The sequence below is a fragment of the Puntigrus tetrazona genome, chromosome 4 (assembly GCF_018831695.1).
Source record: "Puntigrus tetrazona isolate hp1 chromosome 4, ASM1883169v1, whole genome shotgun sequence".
NCBI classification, from domain to species: Eukaryota; Metazoa; Chordata; class Actinopteri; order Cypriniformes; family Cyprinidae; genus Puntigrus; species Puntigrus tetrazona.
In genome coordinates, this window is record NC_056702.1 from 14,087,915 (window position 1) to 14,115,525 (window position 27,611).

Sequence of the window (27,611 nt, forward strand, 5' to 3'; positions counted from 1 at the left end):
ATGGGTCGTGAAGTGCCTTTTTAATTTCTTGACTGTTCTCTGAGGTCCGCTTATAATGTTGTCAAGATTTTTGTTATTTTAAAAATTTTCTGTCTTGTTTATAACCCCCCTCGTCAGAACGCTCCGTTTGAATAGGCGTGGTAGACTCATAAGTAAACGCCCACAGCTGTGATTGGCTGATAGCTGTGTGATGTCAGACGCTGATGTGATTTAGGTAATAAATGCATAAATAAATCAGTACCGCCAGATCTCTTGGTTGTAGTCTTTTTCAGATTCCCGCATCGCATTGCACCTTGTTTGTAAACGAACCCGCGGGAAAATTAAGTGAACGAAGGACCAAATTGATCTTCATTAAAAATTTGGGTTTCAAAAAGACATCGATCAAATGCCTAGACCAATCTGTTGTTAGAGTTCCGCTGCAAAACTGTGGATTGTGAACAAATACAATAATAATTCTGAAATATTTCACCCATGTGTGGAACTTTTAAGGCGTTTTTGTGCAAAAGGCTCCATAGATATAGTACTGAGATTATTTGAAATTTAAGTATGTCTGAACTCACAGAATGGAGACCTCTAGAGGACGTATTTCCTCCCTTCAAATAACTTTAATAACAGAAAATAATAGTAATAATAATAATTTAAAAAAAAAAATCACTGTTAGCTGGCACCTAATGGAATCAAAAGAAACTTTCTGCAGGGATGTAAACCAAACAGGTCTTAAATAACAGACTTTTAAATATTTAATTTTTATTATTATGTGTGTTTATTATAAAATGATGAAAAAGCACAATTTAAAAATAACAATACTTCTACCCATGTGATACAATTTAGGGTATTTACTGTCAGATGAGACCATTTTGTTTTATCAGTTTAGACCAGTGTATGTGATAATGGCACTATTTTAAATTTAGGTATGCCAATATGTAAAATATCCCAAATATGACAAAGAACTTAAGAGGTCAAAGGGATAGTGTACCCCACAATTAAAATTTTGTCGTAATTTACTGACCATCATGTCATTCCAAATGTGTATTTCTTACGTTGAATGTAAAAATTGTAAAAAATTATGCTAATCCAACAGTTGATGGTCTGCATTGACTCCCATAGTATTTCTTTCCCTACCTTGGAAGTCAATGGGGACCATAACTGTTTGGTTCTTCAGAATTCGGTTTGGAATGACATTAAGGTGAGTAAATGATGACAGATTTTTTTTTTTTTTTTAGAAAAGCTATTTATTGAACACCAGCACAAGCAACTAGTTTTGCACAATATTACAGCAATCAAATATCAGTAGAGTTCTTGTGAATTTTGTAGTGATGCATTTCAACAGTGCTCATCCTCTTTTTCAGCAGGATTGGATCCTGAAATATTTTTTACATTTCATTTTTCTTCCATAGGAGTCTCCCGAACCAAGCCAAACGGTCACGAGGCTAAGCATAACATTAAAAACTTGAATTTAAAGTAAATAAATATTTGAGTAATGTAATAAATAAATGACAGTATACAGAGCTAAAGAGCTTTATTGGCAAATTATTGTTGTTTTGACGCTGATTGGTGGGATTTTTGCATCAGGCATCATGGGTAATGTAGTTTAGCACCGATAGTTCCACCGTGAAACGTGATTATTTCAAAAATAAATTGAGGTAATTCAGGCTGGCAGCTTAAACGGAAGCCAACAACTAACAGCCTTATAGCTCGCATAGCTCTAAATGTTTATATTTAAAAATCAATTTCCATATGTAGAAAATTAATGCTGTTTCTGCATGGCTGGTGCACTATTTTACCATTGCGCATAGTTATCATCAGTGATTCGAACAAACTAAAGTAATACATTTCAACACATTATTTGTGTGTAAAGTTATTTTTCTACGCAGTCAGGGTTAGAGTTTTCACCTTGCAGACAAAACAAACAAAACAGACTAAAATGAAAGAGGGACACAAATCACATGGCGGTTTCACAGTATTAATAATCCCTAGCAACAACTCAAAACCTGCTAATAACCACTTAACAATGCACTAGCATTTCAGATCACCTTAACAACTATACAACGAAACCTGTCAATAGCCGAGAGTTATCGTGGCGGCTAGTTTAGTAGAGCAAGCACCTCTCACATGTCTTTAAAAATATAAAAATGTCATTTTCTCTTCATAAACTTCAAAGTAATGAAGCATCATTGGTTGCTTGTCAAATTTGTCTTTTCATTTCGGCCTTGACTTATAATTAGTATGACAGTGGTGCCGCTGGCAGGAACTGTGACAGCCTGTAAAATATCAGCCGAAGAGCGGGACAGAATTAGGCCAGTGAGTGGGCCAACATTGATCCAGGGCTCTTTACACAGAAACCAGATAGACAGAGGAGAATAAAACGGCAGAAGGAGAAAATGAGGATGTTAGGAGAGAATAATACATGAAAATGACTTTCATTATACCTCTAAAAACTCTTAGTCTCGGTAATTTGCCCCCCTGGAAGAGCACCACAAATTATAATGATAAATGCCGCCAGTAGTCTTGCGGTTCAGATGGCCTCATCCTTATGGGGTTTGCTGCTATATACAGAAACAATGTGCCGATGTCATTTCCCTCAGTGCTCCTCCAGTTTTTCCTCCCAAACTCTGAGAGACTGTGTCTTATTTACTACACCCACACCCTCTCCTCCACTTTCTCTTCCTTTCAGGCAGGTTACCATGCGACAGCGGCATTCAGTTAGGCGTTTATTGTTGCTCTGAAAGGCAGCCGCTGACTCGGAGAGAGAAAGCTTATGTTTCCTCTCAGAGGAACGAGAGGTTCGCTGTTGTGAAAGGCAGCACACATCACAGTGGAGTAATACGCCAACCGTGTCTTAACCCTAGGCTCACAAAACCAAGAACAGCGTCTTAAAGATCTCACCATGAATAATTAAAGAAAATGACATAATAGTCTGTTCAACCATTTCGAATATTTTACTGTAATGTTGCTGCTTTGGCATTAAAAATTTAACTTCATAACGATCTCCTCAATCTTAATAATGGATATTGTCTGAATATCAACCTCCAAAGTCTTCAAGTGCCAGGCCCCCTAAAACCTAGACCAATACCAGACTCCCTAATAAGATACAAAACAATGTCAAACTCATACAGTAGATCCCAACCTTATAACATAAGAGCCTTATAATTACTAAATGATCTAATTGAATACTGCATACTGCACTAAATGAATAATTTCTTATATTCACTAATTGTGTACGTACATGTTTTTACATTCTACTTATAATTTGAAAATGCTTGCATGCAATTACGTTTATAGCTACACTGTTGACCCATCTCTTAAGTGTTTTCCAGTACAATGTGAACACAGTAAGTCATTTTTTTATGTAAGTACATAGTAGTCAAGGCCAACTAATATAAAATTGTACCAGCTCTTCAAAGACCTAAACTAATACTTAATATTATTTATGGCCCCTGAAGTCCCAGAGTCAGTTAATTACCAGACTACCTTAAGCTATGTCCAATTCAAGACTTCCAAAAGCTTACCAAATTATCTAAAGACCTAGACTAGGGCTGTGTTCACCAAAAGCATTGTAGTTGATCGTAGCTCCACTGGCTTCAGTAGGTCTACTGCTGAACTTAAAACTTACATTGATTTTGGGAAATGGAGTCCAGATTCCTTTAAGGCCCAAAGCCACTTCAGTACCAGAACCTTAAAAACTAAGCCTATTCCACACTAACAACGACTCTAGAGGCAGCTAAAACTCCCAAGACCAATAACAGATCCAGATGAGTACCAGTCTCGCCTAAAGCCCAGACCCACAACAATAACAGACCCCCCACAATACTTCGACAATAAAAAATCAATAGTAGACCTTCTAACTAAGACTTCCGAACACCACATTCAGATAATCCCCAGACCCCATTAGACCATGACCCAAAATAATAACAAAGAACTTCAACAGCCCAAATGTTAAGATTCAAAACCTAAACCAAGACCTGTTTATCCAACACCATTTGGATTCACCCCCTTTTTTTTTTTTTGCAAAATGTATTTAGATAACATGAAAGAGGCTTTGTTGCCTTTCTGACCCACCAAAACGTGATGGTATTTTGAAGTCTAGACTAAAGATTTAAGTTTTCTTAATAAAATAATGGAGCAAAAACAAAGCTATATATTCCCCCGTGCTATCTGATTATGTCTTACAGTAATATCAAAATAGAAAATGACTGATTTGGTTTCATATCGGTGTTTAGTTAAAAGAATCATAATGGGATCTTCTGCCTTTGAGATAGAGGAAATAAAGATTTCCTGTGTACCCACAGACAGATGAGATACACCTCAGGAAGTTTCTTAGGATGCTAAACAGGATGCTGGTCAGGAAATACAGTGGAAATACAAAAAAAAAAATCAGAAACTAACTGAAACATGTTTTTGACATCATCACTGTTATAAATAAGATTCCAGTAGTGACTGATTTTAATAAAGAAGTACCAGACTATTTGAGCATGCAAATTTTGAATGGAAAAAATTCAAATGGATCCATTTTTAACAACAGCTAAGTCAACATTACTTAACCCGAGTTATGCAAATGTTTGGACCACATTATATGACCATGTTGAGTTTAGAAATATCACTGTATTGCCTTTGTATTAGTGCTTGGCTTTATTTCAAACAACTTACTGCTCAGTGTTGTGAAAAAGACCTTACAGAATGTGAGCAAAGTGCCAGGACGGGCCACTGGCTTTCTCTGGTGAATAGAACTTTTGTTTCATCTCAATCACTAAGGAACAGTAGTTTTCCTCTAGGTGCTTAATCCACTCCGTGGGGCTTTATATGCAGTCCACTGAGCTGCATTTTGAGATTGTTGTCAAAGGTTGTAGTAGGCAGTAGTGAATACAAAACCTACATAATCTATGGGATGCCAGCTTCTGGATTCTACAAGTTGCATCTAAACAAACCTCAAGACTTATGTTTGTGGATTTGTTTGATAACTAAAAGCTACTGTACCTTGATTGAATATGAGGTCTTAATGCACGGAGGCTTTTTCAGATATGGAGTTCTTCTGCGACGGAATCACAGACGACCTTAAAGGTAACCTCAGCCTAAGCAAGTCCTTTATTCCCTTATCCCCTGATAGAAATCGTTTTAAAAAAGAAAATTCAGTCATAATTCACCTTCAAAAATAAGGAAAAATTATGATTACAGTGCGGGTTGCTCTTTTCCATGCAATTGCGATGAACGGAGACGGAAGCTTTCAAGCATAAACAATGAACAAAGAAGCACCGTATAAGCAGCCTCACAAATTCCTTGTGAAGATTTTTATGAAATTTATAAAAGAAAGACTGAAATGTAAATTTTCACTGATAATCTCTTCAGTGAACATTTAACCACTATGACTAGATTCCTGAGTCATTGAGCTGATTTGTGGAGAAAACATTCAGATTAGTTCAAATAACAGCTTAAATTTTTCACATAAGCCTATCCAATACAGCCGACATGGTATTTTGTGTACAAGTTATATGGAGTTTTTTGATTAATAGGTGAAATGTTGTTTGTTTGTGTGTGTGTGTGTGTGTCTGTGTTAGGGTTTCTTACACAAGCTGAGGCCAGACGTGTGATTGATTATCTACCAATTTTCTCTTGTACGTTCGTTTAGTAGATTTCACAGAAGAAAGCAAGTCAAAGAAGGTTGGAACGATGAGTAACTAATGACTAACTTTTTAATTTGGCATGTACCGTTTCATCAAGTACATAAATATGCATTGCTAATTCTGTATCTGGAGTGGTATTTAGCTTCCGTTGCTTTTTAAAGGGGTAGTATTTAGGATCATTGATATACTTGTCCACGCATATTAACACACTGGCTGAAAGTTTGATGGTATGTTGTGACAACACTAAAACAGGTCATGCCCACAGCTACAGTCCCATGATGCAATGAAGCGTGACCGTAGAACCAGAACAGCAAACCAGGCCACTGGTCAATGCTAATTACACAAGCGGAGACCGAATGACACACAGGTATTGATAGCCAACAGTAAGCTTGTTAGCTGTTAGCTTTGCTAGCTCTGTTGTTAGTATTTCTCAAAGCTAGGGTCATTCATCTCTGCTGTGCTCTAATAGGGTTACGTGAATTGTTGCCATGCTTAGTAAGAGCACGTGTAAGCTTCAGAAGGTCAGCAACCTACAAGCGACCGCTTGTGAACTTTTGCTTTAGTTTGTGTTTGGTCAACTCTTCTTCTTTGGGAAATTAATGGCGTTCCCATAGTCTTTATATTCATCATCGACGGTAGCAGCTGTTTTTACATGTTGGCCGAACAGTATTTCTCCCGTCTAAGTAGGTGTTTCTTGACAGGATTACATTTAAATCATACTTTATGCTCATGATCAGAGATGGGCTGGTACTCAAAAACAGGCCTGGTCCTACTCAATGCAGAACAACCCAACTGCAGTTAATGCCCTTTACTTGCATAAACTTGCCAGCAGTATTATGTAGATAATAATGATTTCACTCTCGTGACATGTTCTAAACTGGTCAAGTTCCAGAAAAGTTTTGTTGCATCTTATAGCCTCGTTGCATTGCATCACACACAAACTCAAATAAGTTGTCAAGAAATAATAGGCTTGGACTGAAGTCAAAAAGCCATATGTGCCATATAAGTTTATCAAAAATAGGAGTAGCTGGATGCCTTCGATTTGCTTTTTTTTTTCTTAATTGTATTGATTCTATTTGCTCAACCTATCCAGTACACGGATCTTAATATAACGTCTCTCGCCCACTATGTTTGGTTTGCACAGACAGCAACCGAAGCGAGATGGGGTGGTCGGCTGCAGGGAGAGATAAATGGCTCGTGGAGCTGCTTAGAAAGTTATTCTTAAGGAAACAATTTCAATTAAAGTGCAGAGTAGAACTGAAAGCGGGCTCAATCCTGTATCGCCTATGTCAGGATCCACAACTGGAATATAAATGGCTCGGCCTGAGAATGTCACTTTTTTTTTTTTTTTTTTTTTTTTTTTTTTTTTTTGAGTCTTTGTGTAACTGCTTTAATATTTAAATGTTTGAGCATAATACAGACATTGTCAGAGAGCTCTCAAAGTAATTTGCAGTGTGTCTTTGTGCTGTTCTGCCAACACTCATAATGTTCCAATGTAAAACCATTAGCAGAGGAAGTCAATGAGGTTTTTTTGCCAGGGACAGATGGATGGGGATGCATACATAAAATGACCTTACACGTCTAGTCTGGTTTGTGTGTGTGTGTGTGTGTGTGTGTGTGTGTCTGAGAGCTCCTGATCTTTTATAAAGTCTGAATGTGTGGAGATGAAATTAGCTTATGCGTTTGTATGCTACTAATTTATCGAAGTGCTCTGACTCAGAAATGAGGTACACATACGCAGTTTGCCATTTCCTTTATTTTAGGTAAATATTGTTTGTTTACTGCACATAAATATATATATATCTAATGGCTCGTTTCCACTCGTTTCTACGGTAACGGGTCGGTACAGTACGAAACACCCTAATTCCACAAGAACAGCAAAGAATGCATATCGAGAAATTTCTAAAATACGCTGTTATATTTTTTGGTGTTTAAGCCAATGTAAATAACCTCGAGTGAAGGGGATCCCCTATCATGCAGAAGTGACGAGTCTAGACAACCAATCAAGGTTCTGTAGTGAGTTTAGCTCCACCCTTTTTGTACCATTTTTACCTACGGTTCACTATTTTGGTAACATTAACAATGGAAACGGACATAATTGCGTACCTTGCCATACTGTACCAAACTGTTCCGAAATGTACCGCTCAGTGGAAATGAGACAATATATTTTTTAATGCTATTTAAGTGCACTGCTACCAGATTGCTAACAGGTGTTCTGACATTATAGGGACGCCACTGTATGTACATTATTTAGTACACAGTGTCAAGTGCATACATTAAACTCAATGCTATTAGATTCTAACGACGAGCACTTTGTTTCTTTTTTTATCAGATTATCATCTCGGACATACAGTTTTCTTGTCTAGATGCAAAGATGCAGAAGTGGAAACCATTTCTAATATATCATTTCCTGTCACATAGTGTTATCATGGCTGGCTAAGATAAAAACTTTAATTAACCTTGACGGATACATCTTGTCGGGGCATGGTGTTATTATGCGTTACATTTACATTAATGCATATCATTCATATTGAATGACTAAACCGCTGCATTTACTGATGAAATATGTTTTCTGATTCATGTTAACTTCCATTTAAAATAATAATTAAAAGATGTGCCAGTTATCATGAAGTTCAGTTTTCCTTGGCCTAGTTTTATAAAGTCATGTCACATTTTATACGAGTGCACAGACGGTGTATTTATCTTAAAGTACATTACTTTCAAAGACATGAAAAAAAGTGATGCACCTGAAGTTCAGAGAACGGTGCATGCAATAGGAATCATGTTTTTGAACATTTACCAATATAATAAAAGGCTATTCTATGAAGTAGCTTCTCTATAACCGCACTCGTTTAGTATAATTGTGTACATTTATGAGATTTTAGAAATTTAAACGTTCATAATTTTACTCGCATTCATGTCTATCTATATCTATCTTTTGTTATACTTTGGAGGGATTTCTGAGGCCATAAAGTCCAATAACGTCATCAAATCACTGTAAAAACAAAACCATGTAACTCCAATGTTTTCAATTCAAATTGTGGATGTGAAAACTAAACTAAAAAAAAGAAAATATTCTCAAAACAACTTTTGGATAGCTCTCAAATGTACATTCGTAATAATGAATGCCTGTCTTTTGGATCTTGATATCTACATATTTGTTTTGAAGATGAACGAAAACGGGTTTGAAACGTTGTGAGAGTGAATAAATAAAGACACAAATTTGGGTTTCTAATTTTGGGTTGTTACATTGATATTACTGGCTCTTGCTCACGCTCGCATCCATTTTGTAAGGGAGGAAAAAATGATATATCCTATCAATCATATCAACCGATTCATAACAGAATGTTTAGTTTAACCTCCATAGTCTGTGAACTCAGCTAGTACTCATAAAACACATCAGACAGAATGACTCATATCTCCGTTTTATCCGTCTAGTGTTTGTGTGGTCATTCTGAATGGCTTTGTTGTGCGGGATTGAGAACTATCAGCACTTCAGTAGATCGCTCCACTTCGGTTATTAGTTCCTGACGGTGACTCCTGTCTGTCTGCAGAGGTGATGTGAATCTACGCCCATTGCAAAGGGCTATTATTAGGAATAGAAGCGATTGGGAGAAGGAGAACATAAAAAAAAAAAAGAGGCCGAGAGAGTGTGGCTTACATATTTCATTACCTTCCCAGGATACTTACCGTGACTGGATTCATACGGCTTGTCATTTCCATTACAAGAACCTGTTGCTAATTTATATTCGGTGCTGTAATAACACAACAGCTAGAGGCAGTTCTATATAGCTAATACAGCCCACGTTCAAGGCTGTTGAAGAGCATAGTACGTTTGTATTTTAAAAACATTTTCCAATTGTTTTAGGATGCTGGCTGAGATAGCTGCTCAGCGCTTATGTAAAGTGTATACTCGCTAGTTTTTTATAAACACTGGGTGGTGACTATCTGCCAACATTTCGGTCCATGTTAGACGAGGATGTGCTGCGACCCAGCTATTACCCCTGTTAAATGTTGCACTGAACATCCTGTTACGCAATAGGCTGCACATCCGACAGATCCATTGTTAATAAGCGGGTTCATCGGTGGCCTGGTTCTCTAAAAATCCTTGTTAGCTCTTTTTAATCATCTCATTTAATAACCAACATCGGTGTAAATATTTGAGGGCTGAATAATTACATCTCTTGTGTCATTATAAAATATAATTACAAGGTCTAATATTCTGTCAAGTTGCATAGAAGAGCAGTTATGCTTAAATTTATGCAGAGAATTAGGCATAGTGCACCTTTAACTGAATTAGCTATTATTGTAGTAAAAATTACAGCCTAAAGTCTGACTGTAACTGTCATACAGTTCATACTTCAGATGAAACTGCTGAGTTTAAATTTATATATTGTACAGTTTTCCCAATGTTACCAATGTTACCAAGGAGATTTCTGGTCATGTTGTAATATGACCAACATCTTTCCAACACATAATTTCAGCACTCATATAGCCTACTGGAGTTCATAACAGGCATACAAATGATTCATCCTTCGAATAAGCAAACAAAAGGCCGAAATATGATCTTTCTGTCTGAACAGGCCGATTCTTTTTGTGGCGTGAAGATCAATGAGAATCGCTGACAGAATGTTGATTTTTGGAACAGATCTACCGAATGCTGTTGTATCATAATCGGTCTGTTCTCAGCGTGGCCAGTCTGTAATGATGGAGACTGATCCAAAGATGTTGGTCGCCGCTGATTAGGCACACTGTGTAATTTCTCCTAACCCTTACTGTAGTGTTAGTAAATATTAGTAGACCGGTAGGGCTAGAGCAAGACGCAAGACCTCTATTAATGGAGCGTAGTGGCTTTCTTTAGCGCTCATAACTTTTGGAGAGAAATGGCGCAGACTCTTGGCGCTTGCTATTAAATGGGGTATACTTTGAAAGTCTATGTGTCTCAGTGTATGCCTTATCTAAGCATTTGCTTCAAAACTGAACTATATATGACAAGGTGAAAATTGCTTCTGAGAGTTTGTACAGAAAAGTAGTTCAGTAAGTCCCATGACTAATATATATATGTGTGTGTGTATATATATATATCACTGTATTTTACTGTATGTGTATGTACTTGCACTTACAGTTTACTTATAGTGTACCTACCTAAGAAAGTACTGTAATATAAGGTGGACATGAGGAGTTTTAGGGGTAGGTTCAAGGTTAGTACCATTTATTACCTAGCTATTACTATAATAATAATGAGAGCGCTACCTCATTTACATATGCAGAACGCTAAGTTGGCTGTAATTCAGTAGTAATAGTGACGCTTACCTTATCTAACTCCACTAACAAGGGCTGGGTGAAGTCAGGATCCCAGACCTTTTTACTCTAGTTACAATCTATAGTTAGGCAGCTCAGGCTCGTGAAAATCTAAAAGCTGTTAATAGAAACATCGCTATAGATTAATCGACTGACTGCTTAGTGATGTACCTCTGTACGTTTGACAGCAGTCATCTCATCTGAAGCCATCCGTCAGACAAAAGCACTCCCACTAATGGCCTTCACTCTGAACTCAGGGCTCAGGCGCTAGAGTTTTACAGAGCGACGATGGTCATTCAGACCTTATTCTCTCCTTTACAGCGCCCTGTATGAGAGGAGCTCATATTAACGCTCAAATATTTATAACGCTTAGCTGGGAACAAAGACCACGAAGAGCACATAGCTGCAGGCTCACAGCGGTGCGTTAGACTACTGAAATTTTGCAAATGGATAAAAGGAAAGATATCGAGAATAGCGATATTTGACCCAAATGTGAAGCTGAAGCGTCTCGTATCACCCAGAAGGGTTTATTTTCGTAGTAATAGCTCAATGAACGAGTTAATAATAATCCTGTTTATAAAAAGCTACTTACGTGATATTAAAAGTAAATGAATGGACATTAAATATTGATTTTAAGCCGTTTCATCACAAGAGACAAAGAGAGTGTGAAGTAATACAAGAGAGAGTAAATTATTAAATAGGTCAAAATATTTTGTGTGCGCTAGCTTGCTAGTGTTCTCTGTAAATGACGATAAAACTTTTTTTATAATAATATCAAATTTAATTTTAGCCATATATTGTAAGGGATTGTGTAGTTAACCAATGTACAGTTTTTTTGACTGTAGCATTTTTCTATTATTATTATTATTATTATATTTTACTTTACTAGGTGGTGATATATAATGTGATACTAACTGATAATATTATTCATGTGCCAAATAATAAAAAAAAAAAATACAAATTACTATATTATTTAAATGGTACATCTACATACCTAAAAATACGACACGGTTTTATGTTTTTTTCCCCCTTTATTTATATTACACTTTTCACAATACAGACTGCGTCAAAGCAGCTTTACAGTAAACACAATTAAATAATAAAAAAGTAAGACAGAAAATATTTATACAACTTCTTCTTAACACTTACGTATCCTGGATAAGATCGTAATTTGTTTTAATATTATTAAAGGTTCCTTAAAACACGTGGTCATTTTTTTTTTTTTTTTTTTTTTTTTTCAGAGGAGGAACTGCGGAAGCTACGAGAAGAAACCAATGTGGAGACCCTGAAGCAGGAGCTGGAGAGAGAACGCAGCAGAAGAGTCGACCTGGAACAGAAGATGAGTGACGTGCTGAAGACCAGGTGAAAAACCAACTCAAATACAGACACACCAATACAAATAAGCTTTACAGAGTTGACATAAAGTATCAAACTACGAATGAGGAGCGCACCAGCTTTAGGTCACAAACATACACACTCGAGCACTGGGGATTAGGAATAGAGAACGGCTTCTTATTTGGAAATAAGTTCTTAATATCTAGTGGTTCTTAATAGTTCTGTAACTTTACAAACTTTACATTTATCGTAATTCTTTTTTCCTCAGTTGGTCAGAACAAAAGTGTCAGACTTGTTACTTGCTGTTCGTACAACTATATATGGTAAAAATTCATATTTAGGTCACGTGTTCCAAGACGTAGGATAAAACTCGATTCTGAAGTACAATGAATATAAACGCGCAGACCTCAAAACATTAGATTCGTAGACCCACACGATAACCTGTATATAACCTGTATTTAAAAATGCACAAAATCAAGTCTGCGGCTTTCCGAAAGACCTAAAATACGTAAGGTTTTCTCAATCAGTTGATTTTAAAACTTTAATTGAGTGTTATGCTGTTTAAAGCACAGTTTTGATAAATCGAAAGGGTGTTGGCATTGATCAGCGACCCTGTGCTGTATTTGGTCCGGCTGTCACAGTAGGACTGACCGCAGAGGGCTGCCCACGCCACGCGCTGAGCTATAAAAATAGCCACTACGTCCCCCTCTTCCATGACCCTTCAGCAGGAAGTCGATGCCTATACGTAGCGTCGTCGCGCGGCAATGTGTCTGTACAGAGTGTTCTTTCCACTGATGTCATTTCAGCATCTAATTGATTCGGATTTGATTGGCGGGATATTCGGCCTCGCACAGGAGCACCCCGTTTCGTAGAGCGTCGATGCGATGATTTTTACCTCAAGCCGCTGGTTTCAGATTTTTGTGGTTTATAAAAATAGTTAGGTCTGAGGAAAAAAAAAAGTTTGAATCGAATTGAAAGCTGATGTGGTTTGTGTTTCCTGACGCAGGTGTGAAGATTCTCCGCCGCAGCCTCCACGCAAACAGCAGCCGCCTGCAGCTAACGGCACAGGTTAAAAACATCCATTAATGTTTTGGTGACAAAATTATTTATTATTTATTTACACGACCATTGTTCTAGCCTCGTGATTTTTAGATCAGTTCACAAGAGGGAATTTTAAGACAGAATTGTATGTATTTAAACTGTTATGGAGATTATTATTATTATTATTATTACTTTATGCTGAAAAGTATCAGCAAAAAATTGTTTACTGACAGTGTCCTGGTGTGTTCACGCCTGTAACAAAAATACTTTTTATTAAAATAATTTTCATCCGATTTGATAAGACACAGAAATATGTCCAACAATGGAAAAAAAAAAAAGTTGCTTGTTAGCATGCTTATTAGTGTTAATTAGCACTTAGAAATCATATTCTGCATAACCATATTCAAAATTTTTAATCCTACCCGTTATCTGAATTTAACAACGACTTAATATTAACTATTAAAAAGCGGCGTGTTAATAGCGAGAATTGGACCTTTAACATGAAGTGTGACAGGAAATTCATATTACATTTTTCATCTGGTTTGTGGTTTAGGTTAGTGACTGAAATATCAGCTTCAGGAAGCTTTCAGCTGTTATTTTAGGCACTTTTCTAAATTTGTAGAGCATCTAGGCCAGACCAGCCCCTTTTGTTTTAGGCAGGAAATGAGAATGTAGAGCTCTCTCTCTCTCTCTCTCTCTGTCTCTCTGTCTCTCTCTCTCTCTCTCTCTCTCTGTCTCTCTCTCTGTCTCTGTCTCTCTCTCTCTCTCTCTCTCTCTCTCTCTCTCTCTCTCTCTCTCTCTCTGTCTCTCTCTCTCTGTCTCTCTCTGTCTCTCTCTCTGTCTCTGTCTCTCTCTCTCTCTCTCTCTGTCTCTGTCTCTGTCTCTCTCTCTCTCTCTCTCTCTCTCTCTCTCTCTCTCTCTCTCTCTCTGTCTCTGTCTCTGTCTCTCTCTCTCTCTCTCTCTCTCTCTCTCTCTCTCTCTCTCTCTCTCTCTGTCTCTCTCTCTCTCTCTCTCTCTCTCTCTCTCTCTCTCTCTCTCTCTCTCTCTCTCTCTCTCTCTCTCTCTCTCTCTCTCTCTCTCTCTCTCTCTCTCTCTCTCTCTCTCTCTCTCTCTCTCTCTCTCTCTCTCTCTCTCTCTCTCTCTCTCTCTCTCTCTCTCTCTCTCTCTCTCTCTCTCTCTCTCTCTCTCTCTCTGTCTCTCTCTCTCTCTGTCTCTCTCTCTCTCTGTCTCTCTCTCTCTCTCTCTCTCTCTCTCTCTCTCTCTCTCTCTCTCTCTCTCTCTCTCTGTCTCTCTCTGTCTCTCTCTCTCTCTCTCTCTCTCTCTCTCTCTCTCTCTCTCTCTCTCTCTCTCTCTCTCTCTCTCTCTCTCTCTCTCTCTCTCTCTCTCTCTCTCTCTCTCTCTCTCTCTCTCTCTCTCTCTCTCTCTCTCTCTCTCTCTCTCTCTCTCTCTCTCTCTCTCTCTCTCTCTCTCTCTCTCTCTCTCTCTCTCTCTCTCTCTCTCTCTCTCTCTCTCTCTCTCTCTCTCTCTCTCTCTCTCTCTCTCTCTGTCTCTGTCTCTCTCTCTCTCTCTCTCTCTCTCTCTCTCTCTCTCTCTCTCTCTCTCTCTCTCTCTCTCTCTCTCTCTCTCTCTCTCTCTCTGTCTCTGTCTCTCTGTCTCTGTCTCTGTCTCTCTGTCTCTGTCTCTCTCTGTCTCTCTCTCTCTCTCTCTCTCTCTCTCTCTCTCTCTCTCTCTCTCTCTCTCTCTCTCTCTCTGTCTCTCTCTCTCTCTCTCTCTCTCTCTCTCTCTCTCTCTCTCTCTCTCTCTCTGTACACGCATTGTTGGATTTAGATTAATAGGGATTTGGTTTTGGCCTTTAAATGAAATATATCTTAACCGTCTCTGTAGACAAGCAGCAGAAGGAGACGGTGTGTTCGCGGCTGCAGAGCTGGCTGTACGATCGCTTTGGGGTTTATATCGAGGATTTCCGCTTCCAGCCCGAGGAGAACACAGTTGAGGCCGAGGAGCCGTTAAGTGCTAAAAGGTTAGTGAAGAAAAATCGCCTGCCTAGTGAACATCCGCCCCCCTGTGGCCAGGATGATTTTAGACAGAGTCAGCCGAGTGTAGGGACAGAGAAGAGATCTTTTAAAAGGGGAAGGGCTTCAATCAATTGACGTAACATGGAGCTTTTATTTTCACCAGAAAATTAATTCGCCTTTCAAAATAAAAGTTTGCATACGTCCAAACATTTGTTTCCTTCTGGTTATGTCGAAATTATGTATTGTTTTGGACTGGTAAGACTATTCAGATGGCATTGCAACACACATCTATTATAAAAGTCAATTATAAATGCAATGTACTGATTTTTTTTTTTTGAAGATCTGGGACTATTTTAAAGAGCTGGCCTCCTTTTTTTGGGGTAAAAATAAATGTATGTCTCTCTCAGATAAAAAAAAAAAAAGTCATATGTATTGCACTGAACATATAAATATCACCCAGTCAGACTAATTATTAATAACTCTTTTTGTTCTGCTATTTTGATGCAAATGAAAATAAGACAGTTTTGTCTTGAACAAGTTTTTTTTATGGTCGTGGTTTATAGATTTTTATTTTGAACTTTTAAATAAAAGATACGCAGGATATTAAAAAATAAATGAATTAATAAATAAAAAATGTATACATAATCTGTTAAATTTTAAATAAATCTTTAATTCTTTAAAAAAAAGTGATGCCAGTTACTTTTTTCCCCAGTTTCCTGTCCTTCTCACAAAAAAAAAAAAAAAAAGATTTAGTAATTATTAAAATGAATGTGAAATGCAAGCTCAGAATATGACACAAACCTGCAATAATTATGTGTCTAATAATCCCATTTTGTTAAACAATGTTTAATGTTTCAGATGTGAATTTGAGGCTTATTCATTACACTTTTTGGTACAAAATGGCTTTTCATTTGCTATAAAAATAACTTGTTATATAAGCAATCAAGCCCCGCTCCTATCAAAAAAGTAACACAAAAGTAATGTAATCCATTACTTTCCATCAAAAGTAACTAAGTAACATAATTAGTAACTTTTTTTTTTATATTGTAATATATTACTTTGAAAAGTAACTGTCTCCAAAACTGTATACACACACACACACACACATATAATGTAAACAAAAACTTTTATTTTGAATATGAATAATCACGATCGTTTGGCAGCATTACATGCTTGCTTACACAATGCGTAAAGTTCAGTTGGTATGTTTTTTTTGTTTTTTTTTTTATTGTACAGGCAGTTATGTTGAAACCCATTAAGGATCTCTGAGGTTGTTGTGGTTTGTGGTTTGGATTGGAGTCCTTGGTCCGATGTCCTCATTAAGTCCGCGTCTCCCGAATGTCCCCTTAGGGATCGATGAAGTGCATCTGTCTGTCTCTGAAGAGAGCTATCGAGTCTGCGCTGGCCACGGCCGTCTCTTTTCATTGATTTACGCGGTTTAAGTGTCGCTTTTTCGACGAGGATACAAGACGGGCCGCGCTTGGTGGAAGAAACGAGTCGGGTTTTGCCGAAGGGAGCGTCTCTGGTCTCACCGTTTGCGTGCGAACGATACCTCAGACTGTGTTTCGTTTAAGGCATCACTCGGAAACCGTAAAAAATGTAGCTGCATGTCGCCGTCCGCGTTTTGCTTTCGCTTGAAAATCTGTCTCTTCTTATTGTTACAGATTAACAGAAAATATGCGACGACTTAGTAAGTCTCTTTTTGTTGTTGTGCTTTTATTCACGTCAGCGCATTAATATACACTGTATGGATACGCAAACATTTTTCACCTGTACTTATCTTTTTATTTGTTGCTAGAACGGGGTGCCAGACCAGTGACGAATTTCTTAAGGAACCTTTCCGCCTTATCCAACTGGCACTCGGTATATACATCAGCGATTGCCTTCATTGTGAGTTTTCCCATCAGTTTCCCATTAACTGTACATATTACATTTTATCTCTTTTAGACGCATATATGTTATGTATTCAATTTATTGCTGGGAGAGTGACTGTATTTTTTTTTTTTACCGCTATAATATACCATTGTAATTGCAAAATATATTCACTCGCTTTTTAGAGCGTAATTACTGTAACCACTGTAGTTTTAATTCATATTTGAAATTATTACTTTGCTTTAATATTGCTACATAGGCCAAATGTCTCATTTTAGTTAAGCCAACATTTATATTTGTAATATATATATATATTATTTTTTCCAGCTTCGTTTTGTAAAGATGTTTTTGTAGGCAATAATACAATATTGTATTTTTGTCTTCTGTCACAGATTTATATGAATGCAGCGTGGCATGGCTGGGCTATACCTTTGTTTCTGTTCTTAGCCATTCTGAGGTTGTCGTTGAACTACCTCATAGCCAGGTAGGACAATGATTCCTGTACATAACTGTTAAATATGTGTTAAATATAAAATGTTTTCACACACACACACACACACACACACACACACACACACATATATATATATATATATATGCTGTTTGTGCTGTCAATCGCATCCAAAATAAGTTTTTGTTTACATAATGTATATAAATAAGTATATAAATACTCATACACGTGCATGTATATATTTAGAAAATATTTACACGCATTTCTATGCATATGTGCATTCTTATAATTTATATTATTTATAAATATATTTAATATATAACCGTAACATATTCTTAAATAAATACATACATGTGTATTTATATCCATAAATATACACAACGCACACACATTTATTATGTAAACAAAACGTTTATTTTGAATGCGATCGATCAAGATTAACAGTTTGACAACGCTAATTTTATATATTTTTTTTTATGTAGAAACATCTACAGTACGCAACACAAACAAACTGATTTATCACTGATCTTTTTTTGTTTTGTTTAGAGGATGGAGAATTCAGTGGAGTATTGTGCCTGAAGTTTCTGAACCTGTGGTAAGCATTTTTATTTTTATTTCTTTTTTTATGTTGTGCATATTTATTTACTTTTTTCTTTCTTCCAGGAACCTCCAAAGGAAGATCTAACGGTGTCTGAAAAGTTTCAATTAGTTCTTGATGTCGCACAAAAAGCACAGGTAATTTTACACTTCAGTGCTTATGTTATATATATATATATATATATATATATATATATATATATATATATATATATATATATATATATATATATATATATATATAAAATATTTATTTATTTATTTATTATTTTTATTTATTTATGTACTTTATTTGAATAAAAAACTGTTTATTACATTTACATTATTAGTCAAGAATTTGGATATACTTTTATATCCAAAATTTGGATATATATCCAATACATGCTGAATTTGAACTATTTGAAGCCTTTTGCTATTTTTGTGATCTAAAGATTTGTTATGTTGTATTTTTGGCCCACTAGTTGATTTACATTCTTCCATTCACATTATCTAATAATTTAAAGGGCTTTTTATACATTTTTTTTTTTTTTTTTAAATGGCTGCAGAATTGTTATGGACACGTTTCTCAAACGTCTTTTTGCGTATCGTCTTTTTTTATTAATCGACATGTATTTAACGTTTCCGCAGAATCTTTTTGGTAAGATGGCGGATGTTTTGGAGAAAATCAAAAAGTAAGTAGCTCCTTTAAATTGTTGTGGTGATGATGGGAAAACGTTTGAGATGAGAGGGCAAGTTATATTTCGATGCTTTTGCGTTCATTCGCAGCACTTGAGTGGCTTAAACGGAACATGCGAACGAACGCAAAACCGTCGATGGAAACAATTTGAGAGGGAAAGAAAACGCTACCTTTCTCAGGAAAGAGCATAGATATATTATCGTAACCTGAGGTAAACTAATGAATGTTTCTCCGTGTGTGTGTGTGTGTGTGTGTGTGTGTGTGTGTTATGGGTGGATCAGTTTGTTCATGTGGGTTCAGCCCGAGATCACTCAGAAGTTGTACATCGCTCTGTGGGTGGCCTTCATCTCCTCTTGCGTCTTACCCTACAAGCTGATGGGCTTCATGATCGGTAAGCTTTATTACCCATAACTCCTCACAAGTATGCGCAGTCACACGCGAACAAACGCTGTCATTTTAAGTGGCTTGTTGCTGCCTTTATATCAAACACGGATGGATCGAGTCATTTTAGCGCCTAAGGAATTTTACAAAACAGATAACGGTGCAAACATGTAAAAACGCCTAAGTTAACAAGATACAAATAGCAACAAAGTAGTTTTAAAGTAGTAGTAGTAGTAGTATTTTTATTAGATATAATTTTAGAATAGCTAACACTTGTTAACTATTAACTGCAACCTTTCCCTTAATAAATTATTAATTTGCTGCTTATTAATAGTTTGTAAGGTAGTGGTTAAGTTTAGGTATTTGGTAGGATTAGGGATGTAGAACAGTGTCGTGTAGAATAAGATATTAATATGTGCTATTAAATGGCTAATATTCTAGTAATATGCAACTAATAGATATTACTGGAATCTAAAGTAGGCCACAACGTAACCAAAACTGGAAAAAATGTTATATAACAAGAATCTATTACAATTTAAACTAGATTAGAACAGAAAACAGTTATTTTATATTTTTAATTTTTTAAATTTTTACTGTATTTTTTTTTAATCCGATAAATGCAACCTTGGTGAGCACAAGATATATCTTAAAATGATGACCAACCTTAAACTTTTGAACATTATCGAATGATGTGCCCGAAATTAGTTTTAAAAAAAACAAACAAAAAAACCCCCAACTTATTAGATCATGCAGGAAAATTAAGCGCGCTTTCCTCACAGTTCGTAAAAATATTATTAAATATGATGGAACGCTTTTGAAAAGTAGTTTTGTGTTTTGTAAAGTTCTCATCGCGTCTCTTTTCTTTCCGGCAGGGCTTTACGCGGGCATCAAGTTCTTCATTATAGACTTCCTGTTTAAGAGCTGCCCAAAACTCCGAGACAAATACGACACGCCGCACATCATGTGGAACAACCTGCCCACCGACCCTCAGCTGAAAGAACGCAGCAATGCCAATGTGTCACGACGGGTGAGAGAGAAGAGACCGACGCCGGCCTCCTGGCTCGTTTCACACTTTAAATGTCATACCTATTTGAAGCGTTTGTTTGGCGTGTGTGTGAAGAGCGATGGGTGTTGCCTCGTAGGAGAAAACATCGGTGTAGGTAGTTGACATGACGGTCATGCGTAATCTGTTGTCTTTCTCTCTCAGCTGTCTGGGTGCGAGAAGGTAGGGATTGCGATGTGCTTCTGCCAGCACCTGTGTGTGTGTGTGTGTGTGTGTGTGTGTGATGAAACCAGCTGACCTTGAATTTCTTTACCTTTGTGTGTTTGAATCTAGATGCACAGTGTGATATGAATTTTGTCTGTGCTCAAATGGATCAAAATGGTTATGTAGCGCCAGTGGCCCAATTGGGTGAATCTGCCATAGAAATGTCCGGGTTGCATATCACCACAAAATATAAAAATTAAATATGCACTTTTTTTTTCAACCATTCAGTTTTTATTCCTATTGTGACATTTAGTTCATTACAGTTGAGCATATTTCCTATGCAAATACACATTGTAGTAATACAAAAAAAGGCATGTATTATAATTTCTCTAATAAGACTATTGCATTATGGTTATGAAAGTTTGTGTTAAGGTTGAGATTTATTGTCATGAAAAATTGCTTTTATGTGGTGAAATATCGGATGGACATTTCTTCAGATTTACCTTATTTTTACTCTTTTTTTTTTCATTTTGTTGAACAAAAATAATCATTTCATTAATCGATCTGCTGATTGTATTTAATATTAATGACTTAAACGAATCAAATCGAATTAAATTTGTACTGCTATTGTGACTTTTTGAATCCATTTTCACAGACTATGTGATGGATATGCTCTGTTTGTGCATAGATAGTGTCATTCAAGACAAAAAGGAACGCTTTGCTCAAAAATGATGTAGTTTCCACTGGTGCTATTTTAGTACTGAGATATTATTTTATTTTTTTATTATTAGTTTTTGTTATTTAGTATTTTCTTATTTCAATGTTTATTTATTCATTTGTTATTATGATTTTGTATATATATATATATATATATATATATATATATATATATATATATATATATATATATATATATATATATATATATATTATGTATTTATATATATATATATATATATATATATATTACTTATTTTTTATATATATATATATATATATATATATATATATATATATATATATATATATTATTTATTTATATTTATTTATTTATATACATATTTATTTATTTATTTATTGTGATTTAATTTTTTTCAGGTTTTAATTTTTATTTGTTTGTTTATTTCAGTTCATTTATTCCAGTTTATTTAATTACTGATTTCCACCAAAGTGAATAATTTTAGATCAGTAGATGTAGAAATAGCTAAATGTTTAGCTTCAGAATACTGAACGACTGTACAGAGTAAATGCATTTCCTTTAGTATAAGATCAAATGGTGTCCTTCTCTTAAAGCATCATTACACGACCCCACAGAAAAACCTAACCACATGAATGCTCAAACATACTAAAAAACTAACTGCATCATGTCGACGTATTCTACCTGACATCATCAAGGCCGCATTAATGAAAAAAACAAAGCAAAACGAACATCCCGTTTCACCCAGAAACACGTCACCGAATGGAAGTAAAATGGGAATGTTGTTTTATGTTGGCTTTAACACGACTGAGAAGGGTCGGTTAATGCAATCTGTCGAAAACCCCTATTTTTTTATGTTTAGATCCAGCCGGTGGTTTCACGAAGCAGTTTAGCCACCATCCCAGCAGGGGTGACCCGAGAAGAAGAGAGCGGACGTTCCCACAGCACAAAGAAAGGAGCGTTCCACGAGATCTTCAACCTGCCTGAGATCGAGAGACCTCTGCCCGGTGAGCCGTCTCTTAAACTTCGCTTCTCGTCTCACGAGACCTCGCCTCTTGTACCCGAGGGAGGGATTTAACGCTGCCTTCTTTTGCAGTCTGCGAGAACGGATGGAGATGCTGCCTGATAAACAGAGACCGGAAGATGCCGACTGACTACATCCGCAACGGGATGCTCTACGTGACCGAGAAGTAAGAAACGTCTGCCGTCGACTCTCTTTCACGCCGTCGCGCCAGCGTTTAATGTAAACGATTGTCCGTTCCAACAGCTACCTGTGTTTCGAGAGTTCCAGCTCGAGATCGGGGTCTTCGAAAAAAAACAAAGTCATTAAACTGGTGGACATCACGGATATCCAGAAGGTGCGTAGGGGAAAGGGAAATAAAATCGAAACTCGAACAGAATTTACTAAAGCGCGTACGTTTTATAAAACTAAAATGAAAACGTAACGTATTCTAGAAATAAAACACACACAATTATTCTACTAAACTAAACGGTCTACTCCGACAGCGATTGAGAATTAGTTGACATATGCAGTTATGAAGTTATTACTATTCTATACTGTTATTACTGTAGTTAGTGGAATGTCTGAAGTGAACCATCGCCGATATAACCGATATTTTTGTTCTAGATGTTGGTCAATCATGCTGATTAAGAAAAAGCAACAGCTTCTTCCAATTTTTCTTAACTTTGTAGACCTTTTGCTGCTTATCCTTCACTCGCTTGTTGGATATGAGCACTGTGGCAGTAGGTGGCAGCACCGCATCGCGGATTGAACACAGACCGACCTCCCATGGAAAGGACATTTCGATTCAATATACTTACATTTTTTGCAGTTTCTAAACTGTACGTTTATGTTTTACATTCTGCATTCGGCAGATTCTTTTTCATTATTATTATTCTTCAATAAGAACAATTTAATAATGACTTTTTTTACCTTCATGGGGGTTCAAACTCATGGCTATTGCCATATCGCTACAGATATTATTCATATTGTTTTTTTTTTTTTTAATGCAATTATAAATGCTCATTTTTTTAAAGGTGGAACACACTGATCGCCTTTTCTGCAGTTTTGTTTGGTTTTTTTTGTTCGCGGCAACTAAAATTCAGATCTTAAATGGACTGTTCACCAAAAAATGAAATTATCATCGACTCTCGTTTTGTTCGGTTTCTGTTTTCTCTTGAACACAAAAGAAGAAAAAAAAAAACTCAATGACTCAATGTCAAACTCCAATCTGACAGCTGGTGGAAATTTCCATGATGGGGATCCAAATATACAACGAATTGCATTCATATGACACTTATTTTTCCATGTTATGGCGTTTTTGTTACCTATATCATGTTAAACATGTATCGAAAAAAGTGGTAAAACTTTAAGGCGTCCTTGTTACATGTTAAATGTACTGTAAAATAATTTATGCATAATTACGTACAAGTCACCCTTAACCTTCACCATAACCGTATAGTGAACTAATATTACCCAGTGCTTAAATATGTAATTACACTGTAACGAGGACACCTTAAAATAAAAGCGTAATCAAAAAAGGTGCTTTTACAGTTATAATAACTCTTGGATTTCTGTTTTACCACAGTACAAAGTTTTATCAGTTCTGCCTGGGTCTGGAATGGGCATCTCTGTAGCCACCCCGTCAACGCAGAAGGTAGTCAAGTCAAACTGATTTGTATAGCTCTTTTCACAATTCTGGATTATAACGTTTATGATAGATATTAAGATATTCATGCCTTATAGGTGCATTTAGCAGATTAGAGCTGGAAGATGTTGCAGCTGTATCATGCCATCATATTAGGTGTATCTATCTCAGCGATAGATGCTCTTTAATAGCAATAGATGCTATTTACACTCTCAAAAGAGCATATTTTTTTAGCAATAGATACCATATAAAGCTATAAATTGATGTTCTCTCTGCCCTGGGCGTTACAGAACATCTCTCAGTAGGCAGTGATACAAACCGATAATTCAAAATGCATTCAGCTTTTCTAAAACAAATTGAAACATAACTTGAAATGCTTCGTCTCGTCCCTCGCAGCCACTGGTCTTTGGTGCCATGATACACAGAGACGAGGCCTTTGAGACGATTTTTACCCAGTACATGAAGATCATGACCACAGCCAACCCTGAGACGTAACTCGCCGTTTATCCTTCCTGGAGGATTTCTCATTTGGGGACAAAAAAAAACAGTATTTCCTGTCTGGTTAACTGTAATGGATGGACCGTATTTTGGAGCGACGCCACTGGCAGGAGATTCGGCGAGCTGACATTCCAGCAGGGGTTCTGCATCTCAAAAGACTTTTCCTCCTTGAGGGACGCGGGCGGCTTCTCGTCACGCGACTGTAGACCTTTTTCCCGGCTTTTTAAAGACGAGCACACTGATCGGTGTACGGACTTGTGTCTTTCACGCCTGGTTTTTATCCCGGAAGATGTTAACATGGGAGGGTTTTGCGAAAGGCGATCCCAACAGGATGGTCTTAAACGCGTTAAACGCTGCAAACGGTATTAATCAGTGTTTTTGTTCAAAGTTCAAATGTTGACCGCAATTTTTAAAACCAAATAAAATCTCTCGAACGAAGTATTTCGCTTCTCGGTTACGGTAAAATGTTGATGTTTTATACGATGCAAAAATACTGATTAATATGAAATGCAATGTTCGCACTTACGGTGTTTTGCGGCAACAGATTGACGGGAAATGTATTCATTTTTAATCAGAGTTTGAGCAATTTAAGGCACCATAAAGGTATATAGCTCATGTTTTCGTGCACTCTATTCGACTTTGACCTTTCACAGCTGTCAAATTTAAAAATGCTAGTGGTCAGCTGGAAAAAACCCCCGCTTTTTATTCAGGTCCGATAAAGTTGAGCTTTGCGCACTCTGCCATTTTGCGAACTTTCATCGAAAATGAATGCGAATGAACTTTTGTCGCCGCAAATCGCTACCGGTGCAAATGACTTTTAAGACTGATAAACAATGCCTTGTTTTTCTTTTCTTTTCCTTTTTTTCGAAAACGTTTGTTTACATTGTTGCGGTGTGCGCGAAACGTTTTAAATCTCACCTCTCAGCAAAGTGTGCTTTACGTGTTTTTAGCAGAATATCTTCCCCGAATTTAACTTTGGGAAGCGGTTTAAAATGCCTTTCTTTTAAATTGTGACGCCATTACGTCGTAGCGCTCCTATCGACGCGCTTGCATTCGAAAACGCTAGATATGTGAAGGTTGTCGAACTCGGAAACCGACGTTTGGTTGCACTTTATTTTGCAGTAGTATACTTGCAGTGTACTGTAACCGTGTACTTAAACAAGAAAGTAATTAATAATATAAGGTAGCTACTTGGGCTTAATAGGGCTTAAGTTTTAGGTTTAGGGTTAGTACCGTGTTAGCTGTAGTAAGTACGTAATACACACGTTGAGAACTGGACTGTAAAGTAAAGTGCTGCTGAAGATTTTGACTTTGTTTGTACTTCGTGTATGTCTGTCTTAAAGTAATCGCTGGTTGTTTTTTGTCACTTTAAATTGTTACAAAGTTCAGTACCAAACAAATCTTAGAACATTTTTTTTATTCGCCTAATGCGGTCGCAGAGTGAACTCATTTTGATGACAATCTTTACGCTTTTTAGAAAAATCTTTCACACAGGCAAATATTCAAATCATGTTTTACCCCAAAATCAAAAGAATTCCAAGCAAAGAATCTCACTAATATATATATATTAATACACTATATTGCCAAAAGTATTGGGTCACCCCCTTCCAATGAACAGGTTTAACTACTTCAGTAATATCGGTAAGTAGAAACCTTAATGTTAAAGCATATAATGATATTCAAGGGAATTGTGTCTTTTTAGTTCTGACAAAACGATGCCTCCGCGTGTAAGGAAAGGTTAAACTGTGGAAGAACTCGACTGGTCTGCATAAAGCCAACTCCTGATCCCAGCTGAACACCTTTGGTGTGACTTTAAAGGCAGTCCTTGAGCCAAAAACCCAAGCTGGGATTAGGAGCAGGCTTTTGGAAGGGCGAAAAGGGGGTGACCCCAACGCTCTTGGCAATATAGCGCGCGTATCGGTTTTTCGCGAGAGCCTAAAACTAAAAACGAAAACGTTTAATTACTTTCAGTTTACCATCGTGGGAAATTCAAGACATTCCAAAGACCACGAGAAACTACCGTTCGTGCTTTGTCTTCCCATGCACCTGTCCGTTTACTCGCGCACATAAGGGACTGTTGAATGTTGCTCGGCTCCCAAAGATGAATCGGTGTATTATTATTTTTTTTTTTACCAAAGGCGCATTAGAGCTTTTGGAAGTCTCCCGCACGCTGGCTGTTGTGTCGGACTGCACTAATGAAGCACAGGACGCATCGGGTAGCTTATAGTTTTGCCAAACGTTTCTCTAACTGCTCTCCTTAAACGGCGTCCGTCTCGAACTGATGTTTACACGGGCTGGGTTTTGATCCCAGTTTGATCCCTGCTCACCAGCCCAGCCCAGGGGTGTGAAAACTGGAATAATATCATTTCTGTTTTTCCGTTCTTTTTCGTACTGTGGTTTAGGGTACACGCACACGCTTTCAGAAAACGCGTCGGCACTAAGAAATGAATTACAAGTACATTGATGCGGTTCATGAGTGAATATCGCCAGGTCATATTTCAGTCAAATTTGAAAGGAAAAATATATATATTTAGTAGATCACGAATTGTCTGTACATTGTGGTTATATCGTACTGCCTTAAATTGATGATTTTAAATGGAATTTTAGTTTTTTTGGACAACCGTCAATGACTAAAATTAGAGTAAAAGGTTCGAATCACATGTAAAAATATGCGATTTGAATGGAATATGACACAGACACACAATATGCGTTTTAAACACGACAAAGTTACAGTAAAATGCTGTGTTGGGCTGTTTAACTAAGCATCAAAAGTCATTGTGTATCTGGAGGTGGTCAAGCTGGCACTAGCTGATAAAGTATTTGTTAACTGTGTAAACGTTTGCTATTTTCATAATATTTCCGCTGCAAAATAACATTTACAGAGTTCATCTGAAAGATGTGAATTATTGTTATTATTTGTTATCTTTTTTTTTCTGACCGTCTGAAGACAAACGATTAAAAGGAATTTCTATACAGAAGTAGAGTAATATAATGTATATTGTTAAATCATAATGTGTTGTACACTTTTTTTTTATTTAAGTAAATGAATGAATTCTATGTCTGTGGATGGTTTGTTTCTGTGGGGGGGGATCTTTCGATGAGCTGCCGCTAGACGGCGCTGGGGTAACAGGCTGGAAAGCGCCGGATAGACACGTAGAGAAATACCTGTAAGTCCCATAATGTGGCTATATGAAGCAATAAACGCTTTTATCATTGTAGTTTTAAAAGGCTCTGTGGAGCGTGTAATGCGCATAACCGCAAATGTTATTTCCAG

General features: G+C 36.8%; 1 protein-coding gene across 5 annotated transcripts in view; it reads left to right on the forward strand.

The window, feature by feature from the left end:
• gramd4a (GRAM domain containing 4a) overlaps positions 1 to 27,394 on the forward strand; it is a 41,046-nt gene extending 13,652 nt beyond the window's left edge. For 2 of the 5 annotated variants that reach the window (XM_043237569.1, XM_043237573.1), the window contains 17 exons: positions 12,161 to 12,281; positions 13,261 to 13,322; positions 15,180 to 15,315; positions 16,975 to 17,000; positions 17,109 to 17,200; positions 17,575 to 17,666; positions 18,180 to 18,228; positions 18,297 to 18,368; positions 18,858 to 18,901; positions 19,188 to 19,297; positions 20,160 to 20,314; positions 20,495 to 20,512; positions 22,054 to 22,198; positions 22,288 to 22,381; positions 22,459 to 22,549; positions 23,780 to 23,848; positions 24,236 to 27,394. In XM_043237569.1, coding sequence (XP_043093504.1) covers positions 12,161 to 12,281; positions 13,261 to 13,322; positions 15,180 to 15,315; positions 16,975 to 17,000; positions 17,109 to 17,200; positions 17,575 to 17,666; positions 18,180 to 18,228; positions 18,297 to 18,368; positions 18,858 to 18,901; positions 19,188 to 19,297; positions 20,160 to 20,314; positions 20,495 to 20,512; positions 22,054 to 22,198; positions 22,288 to 22,381; positions 22,459 to 22,549; positions 23,780 to 23,848; positions 24,236 to 24,334 — 1,475 coding nt within the window. In that variant the 3' untranslated portion in view covers positions 24,335 to 27,394. The other 3 variants (XM_043237572.1, XM_043237570.1, XM_043237571.1) reach the window with 3 other exon arrangements.
• Positions 27,395 to 27,611: the final 217 nt, after the last annotated feature.